This window comes from Chenopodium quinoa, unplaced genomic scaffold, assembly GCF_001683475.1.
Source record: "Chenopodium quinoa cultivar QQ74 unplaced genomic scaffold, ASM168347v1, whole genome shotgun sequence".
Classification (NCBI taxonomy): Eukaryota; Viridiplantae; Streptophyta; class Magnoliopsida; order Caryophyllales; family Amaranthaceae; genus Chenopodium; species Chenopodium quinoa.
Genome location: NW_018745413.1, coordinates 1,881,403 through 1,895,115, shown reverse-complemented (window position 1 = coordinate 1,895,115; position 13,713 = coordinate 1,881,403). Strand labels below are relative to the sequence as shown.

Below are 13,713 nucleotides of genomic sequence, written 5' to 3'. Positions count from 1 at the left end.
GGAACTTAATAAGCTTGGAGCCCAAGTAATCTACCTGATTAAAAGCGCGGCGCAGCAATTATATTTAGTTAAGGTTTTTATCTTCTAGATTATTGTTGTAGGCGTCGCTCGAAGTGCGCCTACGTAAAAAGCATGTGGTGAATATGCTTGGCAATCATAGGAAGTGGGAATTGACATTACTATTAGGGACAAAGCAAAGTAGGGAGCCGCCAAAAAGTTTTTAAGGAACTTGTAAACCGTTCACGGATCATAAAAGGCAACCACGATTAAGGGACAACGATAGGCAACAGCGATTGACCCGTGAAGGTTACACCCCATTCATAATCCATGAGATTACTAACTCCATATGGTTCGGAACCACGAAATGAGGATCGGGGATGATGGTACGAAGTGAGTCATGGAGTCACATTCGCCCGTATTGGCCTCTACTCGATTTTTATAGTGAAAAATGATTCCTGCGATCTTAAAGGCATAAAACAAAGATTCAATTTTCTCCAAACTATTATTATGTTAAATTGATTGATTATTAATGCAACATATAATTCTAAAATATCATGACCACTTGATTAAACAATAAGATTAAAAAGGAACCTAAACCGGTTGTCCAAATTATCTTATTAGGCGTGATTTTCAATTACATATTCCCTTTAATATGGAATATGGTGATCAATAAATAATAATAGAATAAACATTAATATTGGAAGCAATTCAACAGTAATAATGTTATTCAAATCAAATAATAAATAAATCTAATCATGATACTAGAAACAAGAATAAAAATAAGAGTAATTAAGTGATTAATTACTCACTTTCCGAGCTTCCTTGAATTGCTACATCATGAATGAATTGTTAGTAACTTCAATAAAAATATAAAGAAAATGAAAATTAAATTAAATTAAGGTAGATTTGATTTGTTCCAAACCCTCATTCAATTATACCTTTCACGCCTTGTTTTAAGTATAGAACTTTGGGTATTGTATGGATTCCTTGTAGTGCTTAGGGGAAGTATTATGGAAGAATAGGGAGGCTAGTATTTAGGCTAAAGAGGGAGAAGAGAATTATTTTGTGATCAAGCTTGTTGATGATTGAAAAATGGGAGATATGACCTCTATTTATAAGGAAAAAAGAGGGGTCGAATCAAGAAAAGATATGAATTCGAATCGGATAAAACTCTTGTGATAGACAACAGTTTTTACGGTTTTTGTTTTTATCATATCTTTTGATCCAGAAATCAAAATAAGATGAATAAGATATCGTTGGAAATATCTTTAAGTGTATTTTCTAACCCAATTAGAATCAGATTAAAATATTTTGTATAAAAAAAGATATAGCCGAAATAGTGAGACAGTGTCAGTTTTGGATAGAGTTTGACATTTTATTCTTATCTTTTCCGTTATAGCTCAGAATTGATATTATAATATATCATTGGAAAGATAATTTCAAGGGCTATCAAACCATATAAAACTTGGATAAAAAATATGAGTCACGAAAATAATGTCTGTCTATCTTTGAATGTCTTTCAATTCGGATAGAAATAGGATTTTCAAAAAGAAAAGTTTTATTCAATTTCAAACTCTTTAATCTTATCTTTTCAAAACGGATAATTAGGATCTTTTAGAAACTTATATAAGCTTCCAATTAATCCTAATTGGTTTAGGAATTGGATTAAATCATTTGGACTCTCCACATGATCATTTGGTCGTAGGTAAGGTGGGCTTAGGTTTGGTTTGTACTCGGCTTAATATTTTGACCATAACTTATTCTTTATAACTCGGATTTGGGCTTATAATATATCATTGGAAATATGTTTTAAATCCCCATCCAATTATTAAATCATTGAACCCAGATAATGGACCAAAATAAACTAGGTCAAACGTTTTTATAAAAAGGACACGAAATCAATGATTTTAAAGGACACGAAATGAATTATTTTGGGTTTAAAGGCACGAAAAGAGGAAAATAAGTTATGTTTTGGGGAAATGGGCTAGGAATTGGGTTGGTTTATGAAATAGAAATATGGATTTAAGCACTCCAAAAATTAAATACGCAACCCGACCAATAATGGCGGTGAAAGGTTGTTCATCATCGGGTTTGGTTTTGGGGAGACATTTTTAGGTGTCTACAGTTGTAAATATGATAAGTAGGTTATTGCGCAAAATTTATTAGAAGCGTGAAAAGTTGGATTCGTAAATAAAATGATATGGAAAATTATAAAAGATAGATTTTAGGAAAAGATTTTCTAAAAAGATTGTTTTCTTTAAATCAGTTTGTTAAAAAGATAAATCTTTTTAACAAATATCTTTTTAATCTTATTTTTCAGAAAAGATTTTATTCCACTTGATTTACATAAAATCATGTTTAAAGATAAGTTAAGTTAACTTATTTATCTTTTAGAAAACCTACTTTCTATATGAGTGATACTTGTATAAATAGTAGAGAGCAAAATGGTTTTAGATTTTTGTGAGTTTATGCGTGGAGGAATCACAGTGCTATAATTGAGTAAGTTTACCAAGCTTCTAACTTGTCATATTAGTTTCGGGTTTCGTGCATTGCTTACCTATCATACTAGGTGTCGTTCACTTGTATTGGGATGGGTTATTTGGGTGAGTTTATTGTTTACTTTACATACAGCTTTGTAAGCTTTGAGGTGAGGCTGAGAGTTCTGTACTTAGGTGGTGCAAGTAGTTTGTACTTTGGCAGTACGTGTAATACTTTGGTGGTAAAAGTGAATCTAAGTGTGGTACTTATATTGGGTAGGATAGGGTCCTATCAAGTAGCAAGTCCAATGAGGATCTTGTGAAAATAAAGGTCCGTGTCTAATAGGTTGTAAATTGGTGTTTGCCCTATTATAGTGGAGTTTGTGTGTTTGAAATCCCTAAGGAAGAGTTGAGGTTTTACTTCCAGTTGGGCCCTGGATGGTTTCCTCGTAAAATATGTGTGTTCTAGCAAGTTCCTATATGCATTGTTTATTATTCCGCAAAAAATAGTCATTAGGAACTCAATACAATTCACCCCCCTCTTGTATTAATCGTCTCAACTAACAATTGGTATCTGAGCAAGGTTCTCATGTGTAAGCAGATAACTTTACTGAGTAAGTTCCTGGAGAGATGAATTACAAGGAGAAACTTGAAGAAGGGTATTCTACCCAACGTCCACCCATGTTCAATGGTAAGTTTTACACCTACTAGAAGAACAGGGTGGAGATCTTTATCAAGGTTGAAAATTACCAGGTTTGGCGTGTTATTGAAACTGGTGATTTTGCAATAACTGTAACCAGTGATAAGAACGAGGTAGTTCCTAAACTTATTTCTGATTATGATAAGGAATATTATCATAAACTTGAATTGAATGCTTTAGCCATAAAGTATTTGCACTGTGGACTTGGACCTCATGAACATAATCGTATCATGGGATGCAAGTCTGCTAAACAGATTTGGGATCTACTAGAGGTAACTCATGAAGGTACTAATGAGGTAAAACGTTCTAAGATTGATTTATTAATGTCTAGATATGAAAGGTTTGAAATGAAATCAAAGGAATCTATAGAGGAAATGTTTACTAGGTTCAATGATATTATTAATGAATTGAATTCCCTTGGCAGACACATTCCTATTGATGAACAGGAAAGAAAGATCTTAAGGAGCCTACCACAAGATGAGCGATGGAGATCCAAGGTTACTGCCATGCAAGAAGCCAAGGACTTCACGAAGTTTAACATGGAACAACTAGTTGGATCATTGATGACTCATGAACTTCACCTGAGTTCCAATACTGAAAGTTCCAAGAACAAGAGTCTTGTTCTTAAGGCTCAAGACTCAGAGGAATCGGAAGCTGATGAGGAAGAAATGGCAATGCTAGTTAGAAAGTTCAAAAGGATGATGAACTACAAGAAGTTTGATAGGAACAAGAAGTATGCAAGTTCTAGAAACACAACTTGTTTCAAATGTGGGTCTAAAGATCACTTCATCAAAGATTGTCCACTACCAAATGGTGAGAAAGGAAAGAAAAAGGGCAAGGAGCAATCCAAAGAATCAAGAGTCTATAAGCCTTAATTTATCAAGGACAATGTGAAGAAAGCCATGCTGGCTGCTTGGGGAGATTCAGATTCAGAAGAAGAGGAAGATCAACCGTCAGAAGAACTGCGCATCTATGCTTGATGGCAAAAACTGATGAAAAAGAAAAACTGAAGGAACTAGAATCTCAGGTATGGTTTTCTCAAAAAGAACTTAGACATTTATCTAAAGAAAACTTAATATTTGTTGTTTTAGAAATTCTAGAAGAATTGAAAGAATTGCATAGAGCTAAACAGCAAAGTGATGAAGCTTTGGTAACTTTTAAAGAAAATAGTGAGTGGGTTGATAATATGAAATTTGATATTCAATATAGATTCTTTAGTCTGTTTGATGATAATGATTATTTGAAAGAAACTATAGACAGGTTGAAACATGATAACATAATGTTAAATGTGGAACTATCCTTGATGAAACTCTGTCTTGATACTTCTGATTCTAAAGTTCCTCCACTTGCTCAATATCCGAATTTTGAAAAACTAAAATCTAATTTAGAAGATATAAAAGCGGATAAGGTAAGACTTGAGGGGGAACTTGAGAAATCCAGGAAAGGTAAACAACCTGTAGGATACAGAGTTCCAGATTGGATCACCAAAGCTCAAACTAAAAGAACAGAAGGTTTGGGTTTCAAAAAGAAGTTCCAAAAGGAAAAGAATTATGTTGACCTGCCTAGTAGTATTGTTTGTTATTTCAGTGGCAATACTGGACACAAACAGGTTAAGTGTCCTAAGAAAGAAAAGAGTACACAGAAAAATGAAAAACATGTAGAACATATTTGGATCAAGAAGAATGATGAACCTGCTGTTGTTACACAGGAACCCAAGGAAACCTAGGTTCCTGAAACTAACATTTGATTTCTCATGCAGGTTCCAGTGAGGGAAAACAACACTTGGTACCTCGAAAGTGGTTGTTCTAAGCACATGACTGGAGATAAATCTAGATTTCTCTCACTAGATGCCTACTATGGGGGAACTGTGACCTTTGGTGATAACATGACAGGAGATATAGTTGCTATTGGCAAAGTAGGAAGGTCAAGTTCCCATGCAATTGAGAATGTATTTTTGATCGAGGGCCTCAAGCACAACTTGTTAAGTATTTCACAATTTTGTGACAAAGGTAACTCTGTAAGATTTACTTCTAATAAGTGCAGAATCATTCACAATGACACTGGGAACATTATTTTAGAAGAAACTCGTAATGGGAACACATATGTTGTGGATCTTAACGAGGTTCCTAATAGCAGTTTAACATGTCTTAGTATCATTGAGAATGATCCTCTATTATGGCACAAGAGATTTGTCCTTGCAAGCTTTACTTTACATGATAAATTGAGATCTAAGGAACTAGTGGAAGGACTTCCTTGCATTAAGTTTCTGTATGACAAAGTGTATGATGCTTCTGTTAGAGGAAAACAGACTCGAATTTATTTTAAGTCTAAGAAAATGGTAAGCACCAAAAGACATTTGGAACTTGTTCATATGGATCTATGTGGTTCTATGAGAATCTAAATCAGAATTGGTAAGAGATATGTTGTGGTTATTGTTGATGAATTTTCAAGGTTTACTTAGGTTTTCTTTCTTGTTAGTAGAGATGAAACGTTTGATGAATTTGTAGCTTTTGTAAAGAAAGAACAGAGAAGAACAGGTAATCCACTGATTCATCTCAGATCAGACCATGGAACTGAATTTGAAAATTCAAAATTTGATGAATTTTTCACTGAGCATGGAATGGATCTCAACTTCTCTGCCCCAAGGACCCCACAACAAAGTGGAGTGGTGGAACGCAAGAATAGAAGCCTTGAAGACATGGATAGAACAATGCTGATCTCAAGTGGTTTGCCTTGGAACTTCTGGGCAGAAGCAGTGAATACAACATGCTATATTCTTAATAGAGTATCAGTTAGAGCCATCACCAACAAAACTCCTTATGAGCTAATCAAAGGGAGAAAGTCTAATATTTCTTACTTTAGATCTTTTGGTTGTAAATGCTTTGTTCATAATAATGTTAAAAGAAACTTAGGAAAGTTTGATGAACATAGTGATGAGGCAGTATTCTTAGGATATGCCTCTAATAGTAAATCATATAGAGTTTATAATAAAAGGACAATGTGTGTTGAGGAATTTGTACATATCATATTGATGAAACTGAACAATTGAATGATGTACAGGATTGTGATGATGATTTTGAAATTGGACTTGTACGCAAGACAGATCTAGAAGAAGAATCAACATCATTGCAGAAGCAGCAAGTTAAAATTGTTGAGCAAACGAATCCTGAAGCAAATGAAGATAAAGAAATGGAGAATGCACCAGGAACTCCTCCTCAAGAACAGAATCAAAATCAGAATGAGGAAGATCCTGTTGAAGTTCAAACTGAGGCTCAAGAACGAGTTCCTACAGAAGAACCAGTCAACAATGATCAGGAAAGATTGTATCCAGTAAAGGATTTTACACCTAAGCAATGGAAATATCATAAGTCACATCCTGTAGATGCAATCATGAGTGATATTATAAAAGGAACTCAGACCAGATCTCAGCTTAGAAACTTCTGTGCATTCGATGCATTCCTCTCTTCTATGGAACCTAAGAACTATGTTGAAGCTTTAACTGACGCAGACTGGATTAATGCTATGCAAGCTGAACTAAATGAGTTTGAAAGAAATAAAGTCTGGCATCTAGAACCTAGACCCAATAATAAGAAGACTATAGGTTTAAAGTGGGTGTTCAAAAATAAGCTAGATGAGCATGGGATTATTGTCAGAAACAAAGCAAGACCTGTCGTACAAGGTCTCAATCAACAAGAAGGAATAGACTTTGAAGAAACATTTGCTCCAGTAGCCAGGTTAGAGGCTATTCGTTTACTTATTCTCTTGCTGCTTATATGGGATTCACGTTGTTCCAGATGGATGTTAAATGTGCTTTTTAAAATGGATTTCTAAATGAAGAGGTCTATGTGGAACAACCTCCTGGATTTGAAAGTCAGGAGTTCCCAAACCATGTCTATAAGCTTGACAAAGCTCTTTATGGGTTGAAGCAAGCCCTAGAGCATGGTATGAAAGGTTATCAAAGTTCTTTTGAAAAATGATTTTAAACGAGGCAAAATAGATAAAACTTTATTTTTGAAATCAAATGGAACTGATATCCTATTTGTACAAATATATGTTGATGATATTTTATTTGGTGCAACTAATGAATCTTTGTGCAAGTATTTTGCTGACCTTATGAGTGAAGAGTTTGAAATGAGCATGATGGGAGAATTAAATTTCTTCCTTGGATTGCAAATCAAGCAAACTGAAGAAGGAATCATGATCCATTAACAAAAGTATATTAAGGAACTGATCAAGAAATAAAAGCTTGAAATGCTAAGACCAATGATACTCCAATGGGTTTAGCAACTAGATTGGATGAAGATCCAACTGGAACTTGTATTGATCAACCTATGTATCAAGGAATGATAGGATCTCTACTTTACTTAACAGCTAGTAGACCTGACATATCTTTCAGTGTAGGTTTGTGTGCTAGGTTCCAAGCAAACCCAAAGGAGTCTCATCTGAAAGCAGTAAAGAGAATCCTTAGATACTTGAAAGGAATTGATGACTTGTGTCTCTTCTATCCTAAAAGTGACTCATTTGATTTAAATGGCTTTACTAATGCTGACTATGCAGGTGATTTGGTTAATGGAAAATGCACTTCAGGTATGGTACAGTTTTTAGGACCTTGTTTAGTTTCCTAGGGTTCCAAGAAGCAAAACACAGTTGCATTATCTACGGCTGAAGCTGAGTACGTGGAAACAGCAACATGTTGTTCACAAGTACTCTAGATAAAGCAATAGGTTAGAGATTTTGGTCTTATTTTTGAGTGTGTGCCTATATACTGTGACAACAGCAGTGCTATATGTATTTCTAAGGATCCAGTTCAGCACTCTAAGGTAAAACACATCCACATTAGGCATCACTTTCTAAAAGATAATGTGGAACAAGGGAATATTAAATTGAAATTTTGTAATACGGAATATCAACTTGTAGATATTTTGACCAAACCCTTGAACAGAGAAAGATTTGAGAAATTGAGTCTGGAACTTGGGATGATCAAGCTGAATTGATTGCTTTTGAAGTTCCTAGATATGGCAAAGTCAAAAATATTGGAAATAGAGCAAAAAGAGCATTTAGCACAATTATGGTGTGCTAAACATAACTGAAGTGTCACCGTTGTTAATTACTAAAGGTAAGTTCATTAAATTGCTTAACTGTGTAAGTTATTAAATATGTACATTGCACATATGTAAAAAGCGTGTTTTAATTGTGTATTTATAGAAAGTTTCTTTTAAATTTAATGAATTTGGAAAGAAAAGTATTTTGGCAAATTCATCCTGTGAATTTAAATTGGAAAAATTAATTGAATTTGATCAATTAATGACTGAATAGTGAAATCTTTTCAAATCCCTCACACCGCTTCATTAATTTTAAAAGCTGATTTCACCTACCTCTTTCACCTCATTGTCAAATCAATTAACCTCTTTCCAGTAAAAACCCTCTTGAATTTTAAAAACCATCTCTAGAACAACAATGGTCATCATTGCTGAAATCGTCTCATCAGAAAACTCTCAAAGCTTTGAAAACACCATTCAAGAGGAAACATCGCCTTTAGCCATGGTGAACTACAAACCTTCTTCAACTTCAACAAAAGCCCCTAAGAATCCTAAAACCTCATCTCCAAAACCTACAGAAGTGGAAACTAAGAATGATCAAGAAGAGTCATTTGTTTCGAGTGTCCTTCAAAGGCTGAAAGAGTGGAAAGAAAGAAACAAAGAGAGAAGTCTATTGAGGAGCAAATTGAAGAAGTTGACGAGTTTGCTCAAGAAAAACATTCAGAAGAGACCAAAGAAGATGACGAAGAAGGAGGAGAGATGAATGAGGGAGAGTAAGACAAAGAAGAACCCAACATTTCAGAAAAGGAAGAATCAGAAAAAGAAGATGAAGAAGAGGAGGTAACTGATCAGGCCGAACTTGAGTCACAGGCAGGGAGGTATGTTATAGGACATCGTATTGATCTAGATTAGTGTAGGAAGGATAGATTCCTAGAGTTTCTTGATTTGATTAAGTTTCAAGGCTGGGAATACTTGTTGTCAAAAGATTCAGCAAACTATTTGTATCCAATTGCTGTGACCGAGTTCTGTCAAATTTTCAAGTAAAATTGGGGGTAATTTCTTGTGTAGTTGATGGTGTAAAAATTGAATTAAATGTTGAAACCCTAGGTAAAATTCTAAAAACTCCGACTGAGGGGTATGAAACATACATTAAGGGAAAAACTAGTGTCAAAGTAGGAAATTACTTGACTAGTGACATTGTTGAAGCCCTAGGTGGTTAAAGGGGGAAGAAGATCATGAGTCACAATGATTTGAACCCGTTAAACAAGTTGTTGTTTAACTTAGTTAAGAAAACCATTTTGCCAAGAACTGCAAAGAAGGGAGAGGCATGCTTGATGGATATGGCTGTAATTTTCTGTCTATCTAAGAAAATTAAAGTTAATTTCCCTGCGTTGATGTATCAACACTTAGCACATTGTATTCCAAGTAGGACAAAAGTGGGCTATGGAGCCATTTTGTCAACTGTGTTTGAAAATGCTGGAGTGGTTCTGAAGGGTAGGTATGGTGCTCTGGATGAGAAGCCAGAGAATGTGCTAAATGAGGAAACACTAGCTGGACTGAGTTTAGAGGTAGTAAAAGGAAAAATTCAAAGAATAGAGAAGGGAGAGAAAAAGAAAGATAAGGTGACAGGGAAGAGAAAAGAGAAAGAGGTGTCTGAGCAGCCTGTAAGGAAGAGTAGGAGGATATCTGCCAGTTCTGTTCCTCAGAGAAGCATGGAACAACCTCTAGAGTTGGATGTTGAGGAGGGTATCCTCGATGGGCAAGTTGCAGAATTGGTGGACATGATGGAAAGGGTTGAGAAGCAAATGAAGGATTCTGCTGGAAAACTTCAGTTGTTAACTCTGGAAAAGCTAGTGCAGGAGCAGGGAAAGGAGTTAATAGAGCTCAAGAAGCTGGTGCTGAAACAGGACAAAAAACTTCAAGAGCAAAAGAAGTTTCAGCGAGAACAGGACAAGGCTCTACAGGAACAAAAGGAGGAGTTTCTTCTGAAACTCAAGAGTCTTGAAGATAATCTGGCAGCTTCTTCACAACAAACAAAGGAGGACTACAAGAAAATTCTGGAGTTCCTTGAAACCTAGCCTATCATACCCTTTTCAGCCTATATCCAAGCCTAGCATATTTTCTGCTTCTCTATTTCAGTCATGAACAATTTTAATTTCTGTTTTAGTGTTTGAACAATTGATTTTGGTTGTAAATTTTCTAAAATTATTCAACAGGATGATAAATCTTTTGGTTTTAATGAATAGTTGGAACTTTTCTTATACTTGTGTGTATATGTATGTAATGAACACTTATGCAGGAAAGTTGAACTTGCTTAAGGTAACTTAGCAGCGCTGCCTTCAGTTTCCCACACTCGATGAATTGCTTGTGGGGCTGTGGCTAGATGCTCAATAACTTGAAAAACAAGACTTTTTGATAATGCCAAAAGGGGGAAAAGAAGAAGCAAACTTGGAGGCTAAAGTTGTTCTGGGTTCTAGATGAGAAAGTATCAGAAATTTCTCTGATATGATGCTATAGTAGTTTATAGTAGTTTAGTTTATTTCTGTTTTATTTGCTTTGTTTATTTTTGTTTTTGTTTTGTTCTTTCTGTTTCTGTTTTTATTTCTGTGTGTGTTTACTTTCTGTCAATAAACCAAAAACACAAAAATACGACCTTCTATTTTATTTAACTTGTTTCTAGAGTTTGCTTAAGTTTGTTATCATCAAAAAGGGGGAAATTGTTGAATCATAAATGTTTTGATGATGAGGAACTTAAACCAAAACAAACTCAACTATTAAAGGTTTTCAAGTGTTTGATTAGTTTAGGTGAAGTTGATCGTGGTGATGGAAGAAGTAGCTGGAACTAAGAAGACATGAAAGGATCTTTATTGAAGGAGTTAAACAAATCAGAAGAAGAGTTCTCTAATAAGAACTAGTTCTCTAACAAGAATTGAGTTCCCTAACAGGAACGTTCCCTAACAGGAACTTGAAGAAAGTAAGCTTAAGTTCTTTGGTGGAACTTAATAAGCTTGGAGCCCAAGTAATCTACCTGATTAAAAGCGCGGCGCAGCAATTATATTTAGTTAAGGTTTTTATCTTCTAGATTATTGTTAATATGATAAGTAGGTTATTGCACGAAATTTATTAGAAGCGTGACAAGTTGGCTTGGTAAATAAAATGTTATGGAAAATTATAAAAGATAGATTTTAGGAAAAGATTTTCTAAAAAGATTGTTTTCTTTAAATCAATTTGTTAAAAAGATAAATCTTTTTAACAAATATCTTTTTAATCTTATTTTCCGGAAAAGATTTTATTCCACTTGATTTACATAAAACCGTGTTTAAAGATAAGTTAAGTTAACTTATTTATCTTTTAGAAAACCTACTTTCTATACGAGTGATACTTGTATAAATAGTAGAGAGAAAAATGGTTTTAGGTTTTTGTGAGTTTATGCGTGGAGAAATCACAGTGCTATAATTGAGTAAGTTTACCAAGCTTCTAACTTGTCATATTAGTTTCGGATTTCGTGCATTGCTTACCTATCATACTAGGTGTCGTTCACTTGTATTGGGTTGGGTTATTTGGGTGAGTTTATTGTTTTCTTTACATACAGTTTTGTAAGCTTTGAGGTGAGGCTGAGAGTTCTGTACTTAGGTGGTGCAAGTAGTTTGTACTTTGGCAGTACGTGTAGTACTTTGGTGTTACGAGTGAATATAAGTGTGGTACTTAGATTGGGTAGGATAGGGTCCTATCAAGTAGCAAGTCCAGTGAGGATCTTGTGAAAATAAAGGTCCGTGTTGGAGTTTGTGTGTTTGAAATCCCTAAGGCAGGGTCGAGGTTTTACTTCCAGTTGGGCCCTGGAAGGTTTCCTCGTAAAATCTGTGTTCTAGCAAGTTCCTATCTGCATTGTTTATTATTCCGCAAAAAGTAGTCATTAGGAACTTAATACAATTCACCCCCCTCTTGTATTAATCGTCTCAACTAATAACAAGTAATACCAACAACTAAAATAATAATCAAAAGAAAGCAATAAAAATAGAGGAGAGAGAGTTAGAGATTCTCATTGATTGAAGATGAAAGACTATAGAAAAAGATGATCAATTTCTTCTTCAAAATCCAAACTCAACAATGGTGAAAACGTTACTTTCTCTCTCTAAACTACCCTAATCCTAACCTAAACCTAGAGAGAGAAGCTCTCCTAAAAACTAATTAGAGAATAGTATAATTGATAATTGTATAATCTCTAATTACCCCAAAAATGGGTATTTATACTAACTTAGGAAAAAATAGGAAAATAAAAGGGGAAAATAAAAGGGGAAAATAAAATAAATAAAGAAATAAGAAAAGGAAAAGAAATAAAGAAAAGGAAATAAAATAAAAGGAAATAAAAATAAAACCCACAAATCCCCCAAAAACATCAGACTTTTTTTTTCATCTCCTTCGATTTCCTGGCTGCTTGAACTCCATTGAAGCGCCTCTTCATCACATCACCACCGTTTATCAACCATCAACAACAATCATCAAGGGTAATCATCAGACATCATCTTTCATCTGCAATCTCAACCGTTTGATCTCATAAATATCATGTGCGAGGCTCGTGAAATGGTTCGGTCGAACCATGGGTTGGTGTGGCCGAACTACGGGGTTGGTTCGGTCGAACCATGGGTGAGTTCGACCACACCTCTTCAAATTACAAAACCTCAAAAGTTCCTGACTGTTTTTGGCACTTCTTGGCATTTCGACCGAACGCTCAACGGTTTGCTCGAACCCGATTGATTTGCTATTTGATCTGATTTTGGGTGCTTGATTGAAGGGTTGAGTAATTGTGGTGGATGAGGAGATTGGGTGGCTGAAATTGAGGGGTTGTTCTGGTGTTGTTGTGCGGTGGCTGGATATTGAGGGTTAGAAGGTGATCTAGCGCGGCTGGTGCTGATTGTTGACGGTGGTGTAGGCAGTTTGTTGTTGTGGGTTGCGCGATGGCCGGAAATTGCGCGGCTGCTACTGTAATTGAAGGTTGGACTGGTGGCATGGCTGGTTGGAGTTACGAGTGCAGGTGGACGGTGGTGTAAGGGTTGTTGTTGTGGTTGGTAATTGGGTTGATTGGAGGTGGTGGTGGTTGCAGCTCGTGTTGGTGAGGGAGGTACAGGGGCTGTTGCGAGGTGAGTGTGGTGTAGGATAGTGAGGAAGTGGTTGCGCTGAGTTGAGTGAGGGAGCAGAGGATTGTGGTGGCTGTGCAATTGGTTGTGATTGTTGTTGTTGTTGCAGTTGGGGTAGTGGTTGGTAGATGCGGAGGTTGTGAGCTGGTTGTCAGGTGCGTGGCTGATTGTGGTGGAGATGGAGCAAGGGAATTGGTTGTGGTGGTATGAAGGTGTAGGAGGCAGCAACAACTTGAGCAGCTTAGGGCAGCAACCATGATGCTTGGCTAAGACACATTTGACTTAAACTCGGAATTTCGAACTTGATTTGAACATGGAAATCGAGCGTCAACCCGAACACACCTACAATCAAAAACCAAACA

At 35.7% G+C, this 13,713-nt stretch overlaps 2 protein-coding genes across 2 annotated transcripts; both read left to right on the top strand.

The window, feature by feature from the left end:
* The first annotated feature begins 4,156 nt into the window (after positions 1–4,156).
* On the top strand, positions 4,157–8,171 carry LOC110713413. The gene is made up of 10 exons (XM_021891865.1): positions 4,157–4,786; positions 4,937–4,976; positions 5,070–5,515; positions 5,696–6,118; positions 6,238–6,701; positions 6,831–6,925; positions 7,015–7,119; positions 7,462–7,578; positions 7,735–7,764; positions 8,095–8,171. The coding sequence occupies exons 1-10, from the start codon at positions 4,157–4,159 to the stop codon at positions 8,169–8,171; spliced, it is 2,427 nt and encodes an 808-aa protein (XP_021747557.1).
* Positions 8,172–9,451: 1,280 nt separating this feature from the next.
* Positions 9,452–10,294, top strand: LOC110713412 (dynein assembly factor 4, axonemal-like). The gene is made up of 2 exons (XM_021891864.1): positions 9,452–9,784; positions 9,923–10,294. Exons 1-2 carry the CDS (start codon positions 9,452–9,454, stop codon positions 10,292–10,294), a joined length of 705 nt encoding a protein of 234 aa, XP_021747556.1.
* The last annotated feature ends 3,419 nt before the right edge of the window (positions 10,295–13,713 follow it).